Here is a 21,349-nt window from a genome sequence, read left to right as displayed (position 1 = left end):
TTTGTTTGATTCCTAAGCCTTGCAACATCAATGTGAATTTTTTTTCCCACAAAGACACCACCCCCCCGTTATTGGAATCTATTATTTCAGGGGTACCATATTTACACACCACCTTATTAAAAACTTCTTAGCCATCACCTTGGTGCTGTTGGTTTTAGTAGGAAATGCCTTTACCCAGCCTGAAAAAGAATCAATTATTACCAACGGGTATTGAAATTCTTTTTTACTTTTAGGCAACTTGTCAATAAAATTAATCTGGCCTCTATGCCAGGGCCCGTGCCTTCGTTGGTGCATCATGGGTTGCCAGTGAGGGGGTCGTGCTTTGTCCTGTGCACACCTCATGCAATTCCTTACCCATGTTTTAACATTATCCTCCAGGGTTTTTTATTTTGCAACTTGTTTTACTCTATTTAAGGTTTCCTTTACTTTTTCATGCATGAACTGATGGGCTACATTAATTAGTTCTTGCCTCTCTGCCTTTCCTGGAGTTCGGTGATTTACAGCATCATCTGTTGGTTCAGGGGTCTCGGTAGGGGCACCTTTAGCTTGGCTTCTAGTTACAATTGCCATACCGTGTTGCTGGGCTACGTTATTCACCCGACCGTTCCAGACAGCTTCCTCGCTTGTTTCCTTGTTATGGGTTTTTATGTGTTTGATTTTCAATTGGTTAGGATTTTCTGTTACCTGCTGATAAATCCACTTTTATTTATTTAGATGTGCAATATCTTTATCATCCGCCGCCCTTCACTTATTTTTTTTTTCAGTCCTGCATTCAGAACTGAATTCCCTTCGCGCAAAAGTCGCTATCAGCATAAATATAGACTGGTCGTGGGAAACGCTCATATTGTTTCAGAACCTGATAAGTTGCATGTAATTCAGCATATTGGGCTGACCCATGGTCCAGCTGGCCCTGAATAACGTTTTTATTTAAATTGATAGCTGCATATTTTACACTTTTTCCATTTATTACCATTGCACTTTCATCAGTGAACCAAATATGCTTCCCTTGCCCTACCGTATTCCATTTCTCCAGTGGAGGTGCTTGTACTAAAGCAATTCTTCGCCCCAGAGTGATCTCTGGACAGTCGTGTCGGTTTTCTTTTTAAATTAAAGCGCGTGTTAGCATGTCTGGTTTAGACACTGTTTCTGTGGTTACCACTCTGTTAATTAAAATGAGAGTCCATTGTGCCATTCGGGTATTAGAGACTTTCCCTCACATCAGCTTTCCGGAGTGTGGGTGCTTTGAGTAGTGATTGGAGCTATTCCTGTGAGTGGCTTAAAAGATTGCACTGCCCAGACGGCTGCCAGGCATTCACGTTCACAGGGATTAAAATTTATCTCAGCTCCTTGTAACTTCCTGGATTTATATGCTACTGGAATTAGTTTTCCCTTTTTATTATTTTGTACTAGGGTAGCAGCCAAGGCTGTATTGCTGGCAGCTAGGTGAATAACAAAAGGCTGCGATTCATCAGGGAAGCGCAGTGCCGGAGCTGTGAGAGCTTTTCGCTTTAACAGCCTTAAAGCAGCGTCCTGCTCCTCTTCCTAATTCCACTTGGTCTTCTTTTCTAATAATCGCCACACGGGGTGTCTTATTTTAGCATACTTGTAAGTGTGTGATCTGAGAAAATTAAACCCTCCCAACAGTACTTTCAGGGAGTGAGTGTCAGTAGGAGCCGGCGTTTTTACTAGGGATCTCACTTTGCACTGATCTATTTGCTTTTCTTCTTGCTCAATAATTACACCCCAATATGTCACTTGGGGCTGCACCCATTGAACCTTATCCAAGGCTACTTTGAACCCCGTTTTCTGAATTAGTGCCAAAACCTTTTTCAGAGGGGTAGCCGTGTAGAAGCAGCAAAGAATCCTGTGGCACCTTATAGACTAACAGACGTTTTGCAGCATGAGCTTTCATGGGTGAATACCCACTTCTTCAGATGCAAGTGGTGGAAATTTCCTGGGGCAGGTATATATAAGCAAGCAAGAAGCAAGCTAGAGATAACGAGGTTAGATCAATCAGGGTGGATGAGGCCCTGTTCTAGCAGTTGAGGTGTGAAAACCAAGGGAGGAGAAACTGGTTCTGTAATTGGCAAGCCATTCACAGTCTTTGTTTAGTCCTGAGCTGATGGTGTCAAATTTGCAGATGAACTGGAGCTCAGCAGTTTCTCTTTGAAGTCTGGTCCTAAAGTTTTTTTGCTGTAGGATGGCCACCTTAAGATCTGCTATTGTGTGGCCAGGGAGGTTGAAGTGTTCTCCTACAGGTTTTTGTATATTGCCATTCCTAATGTCTGATTTGTGTCCATTTATCCTTTTCCTTAGAGACTGTCCAGTTTGGCCGATGTACATAGCAGAGGGGCATTGCTGGCATATGATGGCATATATTACATTGGTGGAAGTGCAGGTGAATGAACCGGTGATGTTGTGGCTGATCTGGTTTGGTCCTGTGATGGTGTTGCTGGTGTAGATATGTGGGCAGAGTTGGCATCGAGGTTTGTTGAAAACCTACCGACCGCTATGCCTACCTTCATGCCTCCAGCTTCCATCCCGGACACACCACAAGATCCATTGTCTACAGCCAAGCACTGAGGTACAACCGTATCTGCTCTAACCCCGCAGACAGAGACCAACACCTAGAAAATCTCCACCAAGCATTCTCAAGACTACAGTACCCACACGAGGAAATAAGGAAACAGATCAACAGAGCCAGACGTGTACCCAGAAGCCTCCTACTGGAAGACAAACCCAAGAAAGAAACCAACAGGACTCCACTGGCCATCACATACAGTCCCCAGCTAAAACCCCTACAACGCATCATCAGGGATCTACAACCCATCCTGGACAATGATCCCACACTTTCACAGGCCTTGGGTGGCAGACCAGTTCTCGCCCACAGACAACCTGCCAACCTGAAGCATATTCTCACCAGCAACTGCACACCGCACCATGGTAACTCTAGCTCAGGAACCAATCCATGCAACAAACCTCGATGCCAACTCTGCCCACATATCTACACCAGCGACACCATCACAGGACCAAACCAGATCAGCCACAACATCACCGGTTCATTCACCTGCACTTCCACCAATGTAATATATGCCATCATATGCCAGCAATGCCCCTCTGCTATGTACATCGGCCAAACTGGACAGTCTCTAAGGAAAAGGATAAATGGACACAAATCAGACATTAGGAATGGCAATATACAAAAACCTGTAGGAGAACACTTCAACCTCCCTGGCCACACAATAGCAGATCTTAAGGTGGCCATCCTACAGCAAAAAAACTTTAGGACCAGACTTCAAAGAGAAACTGCTGAGCTCCAGTTCATCTGCAAATTTGACACCATCAGCTCAGGACTAAACAAAGACTGTGAATGGCTTGCCAATTACAGAACCAGTTTCTCCTCCCTTGGTTTTCACACCTCAACTGCTAGAACAGGGCCTCATCCACCCTGATTGATCTAACCTCGTTATCTCTAGCTTGCTTCTTGCTTGCTTATATATACCTGCCCCTGGAAATTTCCACCACTTGCATCTGAAGAAGTGGGTATTCACCCACGAAAGCTCATGCTGCAAAACGTCTGTTAGTCTATAAGGTGCCACAGGATTCTTTGCTGCTTCTACAAAACCTTTTTCGTTAGTGTTTGATTTTGTGCCTCGGTTTCCCCTTTTTATACAGTAGACCAAGTTGGTAATTTTTTTTTATTTTGCATTTTTTTATCCCTTTTACAATATACATTCTGGGGAAAATGCACATTCCTTTTATAATTTAACTTTTATAATATTAGCCATATGAATTTTTACATAAGGTGTAACTGGGTTTTTTTGTGCTCACAGAGTTTTTATGCACCCTTATTAGAGTGACAGTTTAATTACACAGAGCCACCTTAAGGCTCAGTGTCAGGCACTGTCTTTTCTTTTTTTTCTTTCTTTCACTACAATTCTTATTTGTTATTTTGTTACCAACAAACAAATCCAAATCCTGGTTTTGACTGCCCTGCTGCAGCCATGACTTTGGTCTTTTTAAAAGATATTGAACTTATAAAGCATTAAGGTACCTTAAGGGTTAAATGCTAAATATCAAAGCCAAACAACCCTAGTTACCTGTGTCTGACAAAAAGTGTTTCTTGGTTTTGCAACTTTGAATGGCATTATTTAAAACCAAAACCAACTGGTCCTTAGAACCTTACATATTTACACACACACACAGATACATACACAGTTTTTTTTTAACATTCCTTCTGCACTGCTCCATTTTTACATAATGACAGGTTTCAGAATAGCAGCCGTGTTAGTCTGTATCCGCAAAAAGAACAGGAGTACTTGTGGCACCTTAAAGACTAACATATTTATTTGAGCATAAGCTTTCGTGGGCCTGTTCTTTTTACATAGCTGTACACAGATTACATTCCCTTTATACATTTGGGAGCAGTTAAGTTCCAATAGAAACCCCTTATGTTCTTTTAGCAAATTTGACTAAATTGTTTATAGTCAAATGATTTAAATCAGATTGTCTCTTTGCCTGGCTTATTTACAGACATTCCTTTGGAAAAGGGCCCATTTTCCCTTCAGAATGGGTGCAAAGAAACCAAGAATTTTCTTTCTATAATACTTTAAAAAAACAAAACGTTTTTACAACATTTAATTGCTTAACTTCCTTCAGCCTCTGCAATATTAACTTCTTACTTTTTAAAAAAAAAATAACTAGCTTATCTTCTAAAATGACACCTTGATCAACAAAGGGTAGGTCTATACTTACCTGCCGGGTCGACGCGTAGCGTTCGACTTCTCGGAGTTCAAACTATCGCGTCTAATCTAGACGCGATAGTTCGAACTCCGAACGCACTCCCGTCGACTCCGGAACTCCACCACCGCGAACGGCGGTGGCGGAGTCGACGAGGGAGCCGCGGACTTCGATCCCGCGGCGTCTGGACAGGTAAGAAGTTCGAACTAAGGTAGTTCGACTTCAGCTACGCTATTCGCGTAGCTGAAGTCGCGTACCTTAGTTCGACCTCCCACCCTAGTGTAGACCAGGCCTCAGATTTCACCATTCTAAGTATTGTTCCAGGGATCTGAAATTCCCATGCCTGTACTTCCTTTTTTTCTTACTCCTGCCCCTATGCCCTCAGGGCTTCCAACCTGTTTTTCAATTTTTTTTTTATCTGTTGCCTGCCTGCCTGGGCCCGATCCTGTTTTCCTCGCTGAACTGTCCCTTTGTATGGACACAGGCTTTGTTCCACTACCAATTTAGCAAGGAGGGTGGGCTCCTTAACTATTCCCCCCCCCACCCCGCTTCTGGTCCCTTTCCTTAAACACATTTTTTAAAACTGTGAAATGACCACAATATCACTCACAAACAAACCAACCAAACACAACAGTGCCCAAACTCCTATATTTTTCAGAGTTTGGTTTAACAGGGCAAGATCTGTTGAAAAGGAGGAATCTCTTGAACATCTTTGGATTACTTCCTTTCAAACATTTCCTACATAGGTGTCACTACTATTTGCCCTCACTCCTTTATTCTTCAGAGTTGACTCACATAGAAAATGTCACATAGAAAATGTCGCCTGAACATATTTCTTTATGAATCTCTTTTACCTTTACAACTTTTCCGTGCCCACGCTTGTGCTGGGACGTACAAAACACAAAAGTCTCTACCCGCTACAAAAAACTCTGCCTGACAGAGCAGGAAGGGGAAACGCTAAGCCCCCTACCTTTTGGGCTCGATCCTGCTATGACTAAGGGTATATTTACCTATGCAATTTTCCCCCAACACACGGGTAGGAGCGAGGACTCTAATCCTCCCCCTTATGGCCTGGCACCTCTATGACCAGGGGTGTATATACCTAGACAGTTTGCATATATCTTATCTGTATAGTTTTCCCCGACAGACGGGTTGGAGCGACGACTCTAATCCTCCCCCTATTGCCCGGCACGTCTATGACCAGGGGTTTATACACCAAATATAAAAAACCCTCCCAGGGATCAAAGCGAGAAACACTTAAGTTCTCCTCTTGTGCTCAGTCTTGCTACGGCTGAGGCTGTATGCACCTAGGATTTTTCGGTTTGGAGCGAGGATCTCTAAGTCCTCCTCCTACTGCCTGACCATACTACAATCAGGGGCATACCCACCTCCAATTATTTCCCCCAGCAGTCTGTTTCTCAGCCCTGCTACAACCGAAGGTGTGTATACCTTTCAATCACAAATATTCTCAATTCATAAAATACCAACAGTGAATACAATATTAACCACACCTGGTTCCCTCTTTACTGCCCAGTATCTTTGTGACCGGGGCTGTGCACACCTGAATGTAAGGTATACCTTCTTAGCAGTATGGTCAATAATTACAGCGCATATTCTTCTAAACTCTCAATTCTATTAGACTAGATTAAGCCGTTTTTCTCACCCCGTTGGATATTGCCGTCCTTAATTTACAGGTTTGTTCCTTAAACCTGGGCCAATCTCCTCTGTTGGAGTCTTTTCCTCTCAGTGTCTTGGTTGCTTGCAGCATAGGGGAGTGCAGGAGAAGGGCCCAGCCTGGGCCCCGTGTTGAGTTTTATACCCTCAGTACATGTGCTTGTAGAGCACAAGTCCAGGCACGTCTGGGGGCACTGCTGAGTCTCCTGGCAAGATTGGGCAATTCCCCTGATGTGGCCTCATGCAGGTGAGTCATTGAATTGTAGCGTCCTTGCTGGACAATGGCTGTTGATGGTTATTTGACACCACACCCGGGCGTTGGTTACTTTCCTTGCTGTTGCCTCTGGGGAGCTAATATCTGGCTGATTCCCCAATTTACAGCCTGCTTTAGTGACAACCTTACAACACAATCTCATAACTTCATACACATTAACGATCTACATATACGGATAGAAAAATGACTTTCAGCAGATCATAATCTCTCCCCTGATACCTTATAAGGCCTGCTTTATATGCAAGATCACAATTATATGTAAATGAGGAATATGGGGTTACCGGATGCTCTCCCAAGGTACAGGATGTCACAGTCGTATCCAGTCAAATGCCTTACAGAAGTCTAAGTGTACCCCATTAACACTGCTATCTCTATCAGTCAGACGTGTAATCTCACCAAAAAACGGTATCTAAATTAGGGTTGGATCTTTACTTTGTATTTCCTGGTTTTCAGAAGTTTGAGTGTAGCTGGACTCAGTGTTCTGGAAGGGCATGAATGAGCCACAGGCAACCTTAGCTCTGTGTTAACCAAGTTTTCTGCTCGTGAACAGGAGCTGTGGAATGTTATGGGGTATAATCCCTCACACGTGGGCTCTGGCCCCTTTTTCACACTTTGGAGCTGCGATAAGTATCTGCTGACTTCTTCGTTTCCTGCCATTATTTGGGAAGCTCTGACAGATGGCACGCTAAAGATGCCAAAAAATATCCTAGTGACCCAGTCCTGTGAGGGACTTAAATTGCTGTTAGTGATTCATTAGACCCATATTGTAATACATCTATGATATACAGAAAGCTCAAACCCTCTCAGATCACCATTTTTGGATGCAAATGGCTCTTAGGAACATGTGCCAAGCTGAGGCTTTCATCAGATCCCACGGCCTGGACTCTGATGGGTGGAGAAAGCAAGAGAAGGAGCCTGGGGGAGTGAGCATGGAGCTCAGAGACAGCAAAGCGGGCGCAGAGCAATGCCGTGCTCTGACCAGCTGTACACAGCACAATGTTTTCTTAACAAGCCCTTTGTGTGGCTCCCAATGGGCTCCTGACAGTCTCTCTCGTCCACTCCCTCTTGTGTCTCTGTGGATTCATTGCGGTTCACACTCCGTACCTCACTGGAGGTGTGGCATCACCGAGGCTAGGGCATGTCAGTGGAGGAATCAGGCAAGAGGCAGCACCTGGGACAGGGAATTACCTGGGGCTGTACCCATGCTTGGCACCTGGCAGAGCTGCCAGTGTCTGCCGGTGCCCACTGTGCCCACACACGGACCTCCACCACTCAGGGCCTGCAGATGCTGACAAGCTGTCCCAGCAGAGAGCTCCAGAGAGAACACACGTGAGGTATTTCCCCTACAAGGAGCAGCGGCAGAGCCGAGGGCCGCCACTGGCGTCTGACAAGGGTACTTAGGGCTGCCTTTCACTGTCACTACAGTGGTGCTGCAGTCCCTGCAGCCCATACTCCATGTGAACTGGAGCCCTGATTGCTGGGCCTGGAGCAGAGGCACTGACTTATGTTCCCTCGGGAGCACGTCACCCCCAGTCCGCCCCGAGGGCCTGTCCTCACTCCGCCTCTTCCTGTCTCCACTCCGCCCCCTTCCCCGAGGCCCCCGCCTGCCTGCTGCTCTCCGTCCTCCCCCAAGCGCCTCCCAAACAGCTGATCTGTGGCGCCACCGAACAGCTCTGGTGGGTGCTGAGCACCCACTATTTTTCTGTGCCCCTCTCCCTCCCACAGGCTGCAGGCAACAAGAATCAAAGGCCGGCAAGAAGTCACAGGCTGGAAGAGCCAAACCCCTGATCATGGAGCCACTCCCACTATCACAAAGGAACAAATGGTTCCACCTCCCATCTCTCCTCCAACAGGTGTGTTGTGAGCAAGACACGAGAAGTCATTCTGCCGCTCTACTCTGCGCTGGTGAGGCCTCAGCTGGAATATTGTGTCCAGTTCTGGGCACTGCATTTCAAGAAAGATGTGGAGACATTAGAGAGGGTCCAGAGAAGAGCAACAAGAATGATTAAAGGTCTAGAGAACATGACCTATGAAGGAAGGCTGAAAGAATTGGGTTTGGTTAGTTTGGAAAAGAGAAGACTGAGAGGGGACATGACAGCAATTTTCAGGTATCTAAAAGGGTGTCATCAGGAGGAGGGAGAGAACTTGTTCATCTTAGCCTCTAAGGCAGGGGTAGGCAACCTATGGCACGCGTGCTGAAGGCAGCACATGAGCTGATTTTCAGTGGCACTCACACTGCCTGGGTCCTGGCCAGCGGGCTGGGGGGACTCTGCATTTTAATATAATTTTAAATGAAGTTTCTTAAACATTTAAAAAACCTTATTTACTTTACATACAACAATAGTTTAGTTCTATATTATAGACTTACAGAAAGAGACCTTCTAAAACCGTTAAAATATATTACTGGCAAGCAAAACCTCAAATTAGAGTGAATAAATGAAGACTTGGTACACCACGTCTGAAAGGCTGCCGACCCCTGCTCTAAGGATAGAACAAGAAGCAATGGGCTTAAACTGCAGCAAGGGAGGTTTAGGTTGGACATTAGGAAAAAGTTCCTAACTGTCAGGGTGGTTAAACACTGGAATAAGTTGCCTGGGGAGGTTGTGGAATCTCCATCTCTGGAGATATTTAAGAGCAGGTTAGATAAATGTCTATCAGGGATGGTTTAGACAGTATTTGGTCCTGCCATGAGGGCAGGGGATTGGACTCGATGACCTCTCGAGGTCCCTTCCAGCCCTACAATCTATGAATCCCTGCTCACCCAGAGACCTGAGAATCACTCCCAAAGCCTCAGGTCACAGCCACCACTTTTCTGCTACTGCACCTCGGACAGGGAGGGATATTCTTCACACCCCACCAGCTCGAGCTCATTCACTTCCGTGTGGTAGCAGCAGAACACCAGCATTAGGCTGCCAGGCCAGCCCCACACCTGACGGAAGCTGGCTGGTTACACGGGAGATCAGCATAGACGAATGGAAATCAAAAACACTTTATTGCAAACCTACGACATCCTGGTACCCAGAAAGCAGAAACCAGCTCCACTGAAACAGGGCTGCAGCTTGCTCCACTGTCTCTCTTCCACCCGTTCCCAGCCGCCAGCACCAGGTCAGGATTTCTGAATCACCACTTGAAATTTACCTGGCAGAAAGAGAAAGCACTGAGCGTGCAATGCAGGCCCTTCGCGAAGGGGAGGACACAGAAAAAGGGAAATGCTGCCATGGCCATAGGCGCCGACTCCGTGGGTGCTCCGAGGCTGGTGCACCCAGGGGGAAAATTTAGTGGATGCTCTGCACCCACTGGCAGCCAAGCTCCCCCACGCCCCACCTCCTCCTCCCCTGAGCATGCTGCGTCCCCGCTCCTCCGTCTACCTCCCAGCGCTTCCCGCCTGGCCGCCGCCAAACAGCTGTTTGGCTGCTCTGGGTCCGGGGGAGGAGCGGGAAGGTGGCGGGGAAGAGGAGGGGCTGGGGTGGGGATTTGGGGAAGAAGGGAGGGGGCGGAGTTGGGGCAGGGACTTTGGGGAAGGGGTTGGACTGGGGGCAGGACAGGGCCTCATGGATGGGGTGGAGTCGGGGCGGGGCAGGGAGTAGATGAGGGTCAAGCACCTATCGGCGGGAGCAGAAGTTGGCGCCTATGACCACGGCAATGGCCACGGAAAGGGGCTGGGTTAGAGAGATCTCATGGCTGAGACGCCTCTGCCTGGGAAATCACTGTCCTGGCTTCATCCATGCAACCCCACCAAATACTGAACCAAGAGCCCAAATCTGACTCCCTGGGCCTCTCTTTCCCTGGACACATCCCCAGACGCCTCCTCACGGAGCGCTAGCTAGGAGGGGTCCCTTTCAGAGGTGAATATTGGGCAGGGAGAAGGTTGGCCCCCCTGGCACACCCGTCTGTTCTACACAGGCGGCAGCAGGGCATCTTCCTCCACATGCCTCAGCCTCTAGGGCCTCTCCAAGAGAGGAGCTCAGCCTGCCTGGCCTGCTCCATCCTGGGCCCCTCTCCAGAGGCCACCGGCCAGGGGAGCCAGCGGGGGCCAATGGCGACGAGAGCTTTGTGACGAGGGCTACCCCGTTGCCAAGAACTGGACTCGGACCGTCTGTCTTCCTTGTTCCACTCAGGGCCACAGAACAGACAGCAGCTGGCTGGAACATCTGGGCAACGCCCAGCACATCACGCTGGGACCCAAGGCTCCCCAGGGCTCTGACAGGCAGGGATGTAGGGAGCAGGGTGCTCGCTGGGGCCACCCCCTTCTTCCCTAGGGCAGGGATGGGGGAGGGGTATATCCAGTACAGACTAAGGTGCCCTGGCTTGCGTCCTACTGGATCTCAGCTCCCTCTCCCAACGCAGAGGCTAACTACTTACTGCACGGCATCACCGCCACCTCGGCGGTCACAGTGCTGTCAAAGCCCAGGTTGCAGAGAGCTCCTTTCACAAGGCCACATGTAAAGGCGAGAAACTACAGGAAAGGCAGAGAGCCGGTCAGTTCTCCCCTGGGGGGCCTTCTGGAGCAGCAATATTTGCCCTAGATAGAGAAGGATCCAGCTAGGACTCACCAGCTATCCTGGGAGTGACTCTCTCTATGTGCAGACTGCTCCAGTGGCTAACCAATGGAATCACAGAATATCAGGGTTGGGAGGGACCTCGGGAATTAGGGAATTATCCTCACAGTCACGGACTCCTCTGGTGAAATCCTGGCTTGCCCATCTCAGTGGGGGGTTCTACCATTGACTTCAGTGGGCCCAGGATTTCACCCACACATTGTAAGGCCAGAAATAACAGTTAGGATCATCTGCTCGGATCTCTTACATAATACAGGCCAGATAACCTCCCCCACTGATTCCTGCATCAAGCCCGTAATTTATGGCTGAGAAGATCTTCGCAAAATGTCCCATTTTAATTTCAAGAATCCAAGTGGTGGAGAATCCGCACCACCCTTAGGTGAATTCTCCCAGTGGTTAGTTCCTCTGACTGTTAAAAAATTGTGCCTTATTCCTACTCTGAGTTTATCTAATTTCAGCTTCCAGTTACTGGAACTTGTTCTAACTCACTTGGCTAGATAGAAAAACCAGAAATCTCTTCCACATGTAACCATAACTGTCTTTTGGATTAACGAAAGAGACTGAACTCTTTAGTTTCTTCCCAGTCATTCCGGTAGCTCTTCCCTGCACCCGCTCCAATTTTTCCAACATCCTTTTTAAAAAGTGGACCCCAGAATTGGAGGCAGTATCTCAGTACTGGTCTCATCAATGCTCTGCAAAGGGAAAAATTACCCTCCTGCTCCTACTCACTACTCCCGTTAACCATGGGCGGCGGGTATCACAGGCCAGAGGAGGCTGAGCCTCCCCGAACAGCCCAGCGTGGCCGTGCCCATGTTTCGCCCCCAGGTCCCCTCCTGCCTGCTTCCAGTTCCCGCTCTTCCCCCGTGGCTCAGGCAGGGGCGGGCCAGCCTGTGGCTGGGACTCGGAGTGACTGGGGCCAGCGCTTGCACTGCCCAGCGCGTTGGGGCTGGGGGCCGCCCGCCCGGCGCTCCGGGGCTGGGGGCCGCTGGGGCCGCCCGCCCGGCGCTCCGGGGCTGGGGGCCGCCCGCCTGGCACTCTGGGGCTGGGGGCCGCCCATTCGTTATTCTGGGGTTGGGGGCGCTCAAGCGGCCTGGGGAGCCAGTGGCCATGGTGGGGGTGCTCTAGGCTCTGGCAGGGCCTCAGGCAGAAGGGGAGTGACTGGGGGCTAGCCTGGCCCAAGGGCCGGTTCATGCACCACCCATGCCATTAACGCATCCAAGCATCCCGTTAGCTCTTATCTGGGCTTTCAAGAGTTACACCAGCTCCAAGTTCAAAGCACAACAGTGACGGACTTCACCAGAGGACCTGGAACCCAGAGCACCCGAAAGCCGGCCAGTCACAGTCCATGCAGCTGTGTTCATTATTTTAGAACATCCACGGTATGCTGAGGCTCTTACAACCTAATATGGGCTATCTGAGCTTGAGGGGGGCAGTCAGTCACAGGGGAAAAGCAGCCACAAGGCCTACCTGGTTCAGATTCAGCTTCCAGCTTGGCTTGCCAGACAGCACGTCCATGACTGCTTTGGAGGAATTTAATCTGTGGGGTTTTATATCGGGGATCTGAACACCGAAGAGGGTTTTAGCCATGATGACAGAGGTCACAGTGCAGCCTTTCCTGTGGTGCCGACAAACAAGGAGGAGATGCTTCTACTGGAGGATGTCCCCATGTTGGGCTTACCTTGGGTGCCTCCTCCAGGTACTGCTTCCCATTGGACAGCTGGCTGAGGAGGAGGAATTGATTGTCTTGCAGCATGTAGGTTCCCTGTGGGAAAGAGAGATCTGTGGGTTTGGGAGTCAAAATAAGTCAAGATGGCTGGGCCTCAGAGCCGCAAATACTAGGCCCATTAGAAATTAAACCAAGAGTCAGACTGTGTGAGCAGCATGTACCCGGGTGCCCCCTGCACAGCACATGAGACCATCAGCAATTGCCTAGAAATCCATCACTGACTGCCACAGGCTCACGCAATGCCAAGCCCCCAATCCTAGCACAGCAGGAAGGGCACTTCCTCCCACTAATTGATCCCAGTGCTGCTTTGCGGGGGGAGTACTCCAGCTGCCCCTTGGTCAGTGCACTCGCTGTCTCTGAGGCACCTCGGAATCTAAGTCGGGACAGGCACAGGACTCCCAGAACACTCTGGTCCAGTTCTGGATACACTTCATGGTCTTTGTTTTAATCTCTGAGCTCTAATGGGCTAGGACCTGCCAACCTCAGTGACCACCTCTCTCCCCAGGACAATAGGGACAATAGGGTGGAACTCCGGGGCTGGGCATTCTTAGTGGAGGGTCCTCGGCTGAGAGGCTCTGTTCTGGAAATAAGGCTGTGCTTGTGCCACACACCCCTCAGCCACAATGCCAGACTCAAATGTTTGCTCAGGCCTCTTGATACTACCTGAGGCAGCAGCCTAGTCCTTCTCCACCCTCCTCCTGGAATAAGCTGTGGAGCAAGAAGTACTTTGGGGAGAATTAAGGCTTCTCTTCTCACCCGTCTGCATCGTGCAGCAGGGACACTGAGATAGCTAGAGAGCAGCCTGCAAAGGCCAAGACAAAACTGTGGGAGAGCATCCAGTCTTCCTGGGAGCAGGGGAAAGCCTCTCAGCTCTTACCTGATGGTTGGTGCGCAGATTATCCACCTGCTTCTTGAAGACGGTTAACCATAGATCCTTGCAGAGGAATTTCAGGACATCCAGCTCATCCTTGAATGACGGCATCTCCTTTGTCAACCTTCAGCAGAAGGGGGAAATCAGAGTGTTTGGTAATTGTCTCTTTGAATGGATCCTACAGTATCAGGCAGCGGGACTAGAGAAAACCCGGAGCTGAGTCACCTGTCAAAGCAACGCTGACAGGATAATTGGCAGACTACCGGGGCTCATTTCCTGTTTTCCTTGTATCTTGTCAAAAGAGATTAAGCACTAGATGTATCAGAAGGGAAGTTGGATTACTCAGGCTTGGGCCCGTGCCTGGAAAGGGAGCTGGGAGCTCCTTCGGCACATGCAAGGGGGATTGAAGCCACTCCGGCGTTTGGAAGTGCTTTTCGCTTAACGGCTCAACAGCACGGAAACAGAAGGGCTAAACATTTTCAAAAACAATTAAGTCACCTAGGAGCCTAATATCATTCACTTTCTGTGTCTATTTGAGTCAATGAGCCTCAGGCTCTTAAATCACAAATGCGCTTCCTTTGTGCTCTCTCATGGTTTTAGGACACATCCTCCATGGAATCAGCCACCCCAGCCTAGCCCAACATCCAAAACTCTGCCAACAGATTCACCAGCTCACTCTGCAGGAGGAACTGCAGGAGGGCAGACAACCCAAGCAAGGGGAGCCCAGAGCAAACGGTGCCAAAATTAGAAGTGAATCCAGCTTCAGGACCTCTGCCATGTCCCAGCCCCTCCTGGGTCCTTCCCTCCCTGGTGCTCCTCGAGCTCCATTTCAGACTCTGATTCACTCCCAGTTCACAGGGACCGCTTTGTACTGGGAGTCGCTCCTGCTGATCTGTCCACCATGTTAAGCTTCCTCCTCCACCTTCACTCCATGAATCTCCCACCCAACCCCGCCTGTGCTCTGGTACTCTGTACTCACCTCTCCGAGAGTCCTTGGCCCACTCGGAAACCCACTCCCTCCAGGGCAGCAAGACCTTTCTCCTGTTCCTGTCAAACACCACAGATGAAAAGGCTCAGAATAGGGTCAGTGCACGTTAAGCCATTTGTCTGGCGCTGGGATTAGCCTGGCCTAGCAGCCCCTCCAGGCTTCAGAAGGGTGGGAGAAGGTCTCTGACCTGGGAGCATCAGGGCAAGATGCAGCCTGGTGAAGTTGACGCTGAAGAGTGGGTTATGGTGTGTTGGGGTGGGGTAGGGGGAACCTGATGCTCGCTCTGAAGTTTCATCGATTCGTTGACTCCAAGGCCAGAGGGGACCAATGTGATCATATAGTGTAGGGTGACCAGATGTCCCAATAAAATCAGAACTGTTCCGATATTTAACCCTTTGTCCTGCGTCCTGATCAACGTACGATCGGGACACCATTTGTCCCGATATTCAGGTAAGGAGGCAAGCGGGAAGGAGGCACTGACCCCGTGGGTGCTCCGGGGCAGGATCATCCATGGGGAAAAATTGCAGCCAAGCTCCCCCTTCCTTGCCTCCTCCCCCCCACCCCCAAACGCGCCACGTCCCCGCTCCTCCCCCGCTCCAGCGCTTCCTGCTGCCTAACAGCTGTTTGGCGGTGCTTAGCGCTTTCCAGGAGGGAGGGAGAGAGGGGGGACGAGCGGGTATGCCGCGTGCTCAGGGGAGGAGGAGGAGAAGAGGCAGGGCAGGGGCAGGGACTTGGGGGAAGGGGGTGGAATGGGGGTGGTGGTGCGAGGGTGGAGGGGCGGGAAGAGGCAGAGGGTGGACAAGCACCCACCCGGCAGAGGGGAAGATGGCACCCTAGGGGTGAGTGGCGGGCGGGGGGGTGAAGAGGCAAGCGGCGGACGGGGAGGCGAGCGGAGGGTGGGGGACTGAGGAGGGACGCAGCAAGCCAGCAGCAGGCCAGGGGATGAGGAAGGGTGCGGTAAGAAGGCCGAGTGGGGAGGGGGCGGGACCTGGGGCAGAGCCTAGGAGGAGCGGGGGTGGACTGTGGGTGGGGCTGATACCACCCCAATGTGTCCCCCTATTTTAGTGTGGTGATCTGGTCACCCTAACGTAGTGTGACCTCCCATAAAGCACAGGCCAGGGAACTGCACCCAGCCCCTGGCACAGAGCCCCTCCCCCAGCACAAAGCCCCCCCCCCACTGCACTGCACTGCACACTGGCACAGAGCCCCACCCTGCACTGCACCCAGCCTCTGGCACAGAGCCCCTCCCCCAGCACAGAGCCCCCCCCTGCACTGCACAGCACTACACTGCACTGACCGCTGGCACAGAGCCCTGCACTGCACCCAGCCTCTTGCACAGAGCCCCTCCCCCAGCACAGAGCCCCCCCCCCCCTGCACTGCACTGCACTGCACTGAACGCTGGCACAGAGCCCCTCCCCCAGCACAGAGCCCCGCCCCTCGCCCCACCCCTCGCCCCACCCCCAGCACAGAGCCCCGCCCCTCCCCCAGCCTCTGGCACAGAGCCCCTCCCCCAGCACAGAGCCCCGCCCCTCGCCCCACCCCCAGCACAGAGCCCCGCCCCTCGCCGCGCGCCCCGCCGCAGCCCAGCGGCTCGGCCCCTCGACACAAAGCCTTGTCCCCTGCCCAGCGCTCCCTCTCACCGCCCCCCCCATCCCCTCACCGCACACAGCGCATGCGCCATCTCCATGTGCAGCGCCTGGAACAGCGGCGAGTCAGCCATAGCCGCAGTCGCGACTTCCGGGATTGGACACCATGTGACTGATCAGGTGACCTGCCTGCTGCGGGATCAGGTGACCTGGACTCGGTCCCTGCCGTTCCTGTTCCGCCTCCGCGACCGCGGGTAGCGAAGAGAAGCGGGTGGGGGCGGGGCTGGTGGCTCGGAGTGTGGGGGCTGTTTGAGGGGCTCGGGGGGGTGTGGGATGAGTGGGGGCCTCTGGGGGGCCCTTGGGGAGAGGGAACAGAGGCGCCCTGGGGGAGGGGAGACTGGGGGAAGGGAGTGGGGGGCGCTCTAGGGGGATGGGTGGGAGGAGTGGGGGCATCGGGGGGGCGCTTGGGGAGAGGGAACCGAGACGCTCTGGGGGAGGGGAGACTGGGGGAAGGGAGTGGGGGGCGCTCTAGGGGGATGGGTGGGAGGAGTGGGGGCATCGGGGGGCGCTTGGGGAGAGGGAACAGGCGATCTGGGGGAGGGGAGAATGGGGGGGCGAGTGGGGGAAAGGAGTGGGCGCTCTAAGGGGTGGGATGAGGGAAGACTCTGGGGGAGGGGAGAATGGGGGGCGCTCTAGGGGGATGAGTGGGAGACTCTGGGGGAGGGGAATGTGGGCACTCAGGGAAGGGAGTCGGGGGGATGGGGGGGACTCTGGGGGAGGGGAGCGGGGGCGCTCTGGGGGTAACGGAGATGCTCTTGCGGGAGAGGTGGGATGAGGGGATGCTTTGGGGATGTGGATGTGGAGGGAAGTGTGGGGGCACTCTGGGGAAGCAGGGGTGCTCTACAGGTGGAGGAGTAGGGGGCTGGGTTGGGGTAGGGGACTGTAGGGGGAGCAGGGTGCTTTCTGGGAGAGGGGCTGGGCAGGAGGCTCTGGGGGAGAGGTGGAAGGGATGTCTGTGGGAAGAGTGTGTGGGGTCTCCCTGAGAGACAAATGACAGGCTTCCGGGACTTTGCCCATGGCCATATTCTGTCCTGTGCTGATGTCCGTCATGCCATGGGCTGGTGGTCTCCCTATCCTGTTACTGTGTTGTCCTCCACTTGGGGTCATTCAGCACCTCTCCCCTGGCTGGGTACCTGCCACCCAGCGGCTGTTGGGCTGGTTGTTGCTGGCACGTAGCACTTCAGCTAACAGCCCACCTAGCTGCTCCCACCTGGAACTTCACAGCCACTTGCCAGCTTCTTCCGGGCTCCTGGGACCCATCGACCAGCCGAGCTGTCCCAAGCTCTTCTCCATTGTCTCCGTTTCCCTTCTGTTGCCGTGACTGAACAGCTTTTGTTTCTTTAGGTGGCTGACGCCCAAGGATGGCAGCGCCCCAGTACAAAGCAGTGGTGCAAGGGGAAGCATCTGAGACCGATTCCGATGAAGAAGTTTATCTGTCGTCCGTTCCCCAGGCCTCCTTTCCCAGCCTCTCTGGTGTGAAAGTCCTCGGGGAAGCGTCTGAGACAGATGACGAAGACGAAGGGAGCCCAAGTGGGCACAAAGTCAGGTCTAAGCTAGTCGACCTGGACCTGCCTCCCCTGATTGTCATCAGGAAGGAGGAGCCAAGGTCTCCCGTGGGAGTAGAAGAGAAGCCCGCCCTTCGTATCCAGCACCAGGGGCGCTATAGCACCTTGCTGCAACAGAAGCTGATTGAGAGCAATGCCCGCTTGTGCTACGACGTCAGCAGCACCATCAAGCAGGTGTATCAAATGGCCACCAAGGAACTCGGCACCATCACTGCACAGCTCAGCAACTCGCAGAGCGGCATCATCAATGCCTCGCACAATATCCGCCTCGTTCTGGATGACTTGCAAGCTGTGGCTGACAAGATGGACATCGTCACCAGCTGCAACCTGCTGCCTGATATCCAGATGGAGCTGCCTCCTGCATAACCTACCCCTTCTCTTGGAACTAGGGGATCTGAGCTACCCCGCTCCGTTGGCAGCTTGGAGTGCTGGGTTGGTTGGTTACTGATGGGTACTGGCTTGTCACAAGGAGGGGATGTGGAGGAATATCAAATGGAGCTGCTTTAGCCCTGAAGGGTCTTTGTAGTTTTGATGATGACAATACTGCCCAGCTAGTCCCAAGCGAATTAATGACCAAGATCTCAGGGAACACCACTCCCAGCATGCACAAAGGTCTCATGCAACTGCTGCTTAATAGAACTGCTGTTAACATTATCATGTGGCTGGAGCTAATCCCAAGAAATAAGTGCAGTGAGTGCGCTGTCAGGCCTGTGCTTTAGGGTAACACTTTCGGAGTAGTATGCCCAGCACGTGTCTGAAGGCCAAGGACAGTGCCTGTCCCGTAGCTGATGTAAGTAAACAGCTCCAAGCATGGAATGTGTGGGTTCTTTTTTCTGAAGCGTCTCCATGCCCCATCTGGTCAGCGAAACTACTAAGGGGACTAACTGTCATGTGGGTATGTCCCCTAACATAGAGCAGTTGTCAGATGGTCATTTCCAGTCATCCTTCCCCAGGATGGAATTTAAAGCAGTGATTTCTCAGTGAAAGGTTTCTGAGCCTGTTCCCTGGTGTTTTGTCATTTGTGAAGCTAATACAGGCTCAGTGGTGCTGATAAATACCCTGTCAGCTCTAGTTCTGCCATTTTCTTCACTGCCGCCTACTTCTAGGAGGGGTTACACCAGGCGGTGTCCTTGGCCTTCTTGTCTTCTCCCTCTACACCCTTTGTTGGTCATCTCCTCCACTCACCTGGCTTCAGTTACCATATTTACACCGATGACTCAACCCTACTTGTCCAGTCCTACATCTCCATCTGTCTCTGTATCCTCCTAGGTCGTGCCTTCCTTTAGTGTAGTGGTGAGTATCCCTGCCTGTTATGCGGGAGACAGGGTTCAATTTCCTGACAGAGAGGCTTCACTCCGTCCATCCTGCTCACTCTCTCCCCTGGGCCCTCACCATCTCCCGCGTGGCTCCTATAGCCTCCTCCTTGGCATCCCTGAAACCCACATTGTTCTCCCGGCCATTCATTTTGATTTAGTTGGGGGATTGGGCCTGCTTTGAGCAGGGGGTTGGACTAGATGACCTCCTGAGGTCCCTTCCAACCCTGATAAAGCAAGTTGTGACCATTATGATCATCTAGTCTGGCCTGTGTCATGCAGGTCAGAGAACTACATCCACTGATTTCTGCCTCCAGACCACAAACCTCAATTCAAAACTCTGCTGCGAAGATTATTATTTCCTTGGATTAGTGTAGTATGATGCGCAGGTGCCTTAGTCATCCTGGACTATTACTCTAACCATCTCCAACCCGCTTGAATCCCTCTGCTGGCTCTCCCCACTTTTCTGCGTGAGATTCAAGCTTCTTGTGCTCACCTTTAACCCCCCCCCTTGCCGCACTCACACACACACCTAGTCCTTGCCTGTTCCTCTGCTTTTGTAACTTACTGATTTTGCTCCCCCTGTCTCCCCAGGAGTCTCAGCCTCAAATCTCCTTCCCCTTTTGTTCACTTCTCCTATAAGCACCTTTGCCCAATCTTCCACGGCTCTCCTTATGCAGGGAACACTCTCCCTCAATTAGTCTGTTTATAAACAGCTCCCCTACCCAAACCAAACGACTCCCACCCCAGCTTGTCCTTCAGATCCCTTCTTAAGATTCCCTTTTCTTCTGCTTACATAAGAGCTAATTGGCCAAGCAAAGGGAGCCCTTGCACTCAGCTTGGCTGTAGCATGATCACTTTTGAAGACCGCCTCCAGTTCACTCTGAAATTTCAGAGACTGTTCTAAGTATCAATGGCAGAATCCTGTTGATTTTGATGAAAATCAGAAAACTGGAAAAGCCTGATTTCTGCCAATCTAAACAGTATGATTCTGTAGGCTCAAGTTACCTCCCCCAGGCTTGTGGCAGGGGAGCATCACTCAATACAGGGATGAGGCAGTGACATCAAGGTGAGGTGAGGTTAGATTTAGGGAACCATAGGGCTTCCTCTGCTTGCAGCACCCAGTGATTACGCTGTGGGCCTGGTTTTAGTGGAACTCATGCTGCCAGAAGCCTCTTGCCCCTGCAGTCTGGCCAGCACCCCACCCAACAGACCCTATCCCCCAACTCCAGCCAGCTGCACCTCCCACTTCAGTTGGCACCTTTGCACTGGGGAGACGAGTGTCTGGGGACAAGAGGCCCTCACCTCAGCCTGCGTAAGTAACAAGGTGTGACCCTCTAGTTATTATTGCAGTTAACGTCTCACCAGGGTTAAGTAGGTGGTAAGTACTGAGGTCAAATTTATCTTTTGTGTCTCTGATTACATACAAAAACTACATTAAAAGGATGGTCAGTTGACAAAGTCACGCAGTCAGAAGTTAGGAAATACCAGTATTAAGGTTGTCTCTGTCTCCTTGTACTTACGTATTTTGATTCCCATCTTTAACTATATACTCACATCGTATTTTTCCACAGTACATCTCCCTCCATCAGGGGACTGGCTGGGCGGTGCTAGCTGAATGGGTAATTGTTCAATATTTTATGCAGGCATATGATTCAGTGAATGGTCTCCTGTATTTACTGCTCATTAGCCAAACACTAAACACCGAATTACTCATTTCCTCATGGGCTCGTCTCTGGTACCCATCTTTATAGTAGCTGAGGGCTTCTTTAAATTATTTCTCTTCACAAGAGCCTGGGAGATATTTATTGTGCCAGGCTCACAAGTGAGGAACTGACACACACACAATTGCGAAGGGTTCGCTCATTTTGTTTGGGTGCTGAACTTGAGACACTTACAGTCAGATTTTTGAAAATGTTGCAGCTGCTCTTGTCCAGGTTAATGATCTCAGGCCATGACGTTCGAGAAAAAACGTGGAGACTCTCACAGGGTC

General features: G+C 51.4%; 2 protein-coding genes across 6 annotated transcripts; one reads left to right on the top strand and one right to left on the bottom strand.

Moving 5' to 3' along the window:
• Window positions 1-9,661: 9,661 nt before the first annotated feature.
• On the bottom strand, window positions 9,662-16,624 carry TRAPPC6A (trafficking protein particle complex subunit 6A). The gene is made up of 6 exons (XM_044989238.1): window positions 16,493-16,624; window positions 14,824-14,891; window positions 13,851-13,968; window positions 12,926-13,009; window positions 11,051-11,144; window positions 9,662-9,826 (listed from the first exon to the last, which is right to left on the bottom strand). The coding sequence occupies exons 1-6, from the start codon at window positions 16,550-16,552 to the stop codon at window positions 9,795-9,797; spliced, it is 456 nt and encodes a 151-aa protein (XP_044845173.1). The 5' UTR covers window positions 16,553-16,624; the 3' UTR covers window positions 9,662-9,794.
• On the top strand, window positions 16,441-18,856 carry BLOC1S3 (biogenesis of lysosomal organelles complex 1 subunit 3). 5 transcript variants are annotated; one of them, XM_044989234.1, is made up of 2 exons: window positions 16,441-16,598; window positions 17,823-18,856. In XM_044989234.1, exon 2 carries the CDS (start codon window positions 17,840-17,842, stop codon window positions 18,407-18,409), a length of 570 nt encoding a protein of 189 aa, XP_044845169.1. In that variant the 5' UTR covers window positions 16,441-16,598; window positions 17,823-17,839; the 3' UTR covers window positions 18,410-18,856. The 5 variants fall into 5 exon arrangements, with proteins under 5 accessions (XP_044845169.1, XP_044845170.1, XP_044845168.1 ...); XM_044989235.1 differs by having other exon boundaries at window positions 16,441-16,622; XM_044989233.1 differs by having other exon boundaries at window positions 16,441-16,672.
• The last annotated feature ends 2,493 nt before the right edge of the window (window positions 18,857-21,349 follow it).

This window comes from Mauremys mutica, chromosome 15 (genome assembly GCF_020497125.1).
Source record: "Mauremys mutica isolate MM-2020 ecotype Southern chromosome 15, ASM2049712v1, whole genome shotgun sequence".
NCBI lineage: Eukaryota > Metazoa > Chordata > Testudines > Geoemydidae > Mauremys > Mauremys mutica.
This window is presented reverse-complemented; position numbering and strand designations above follow the sequence as displayed.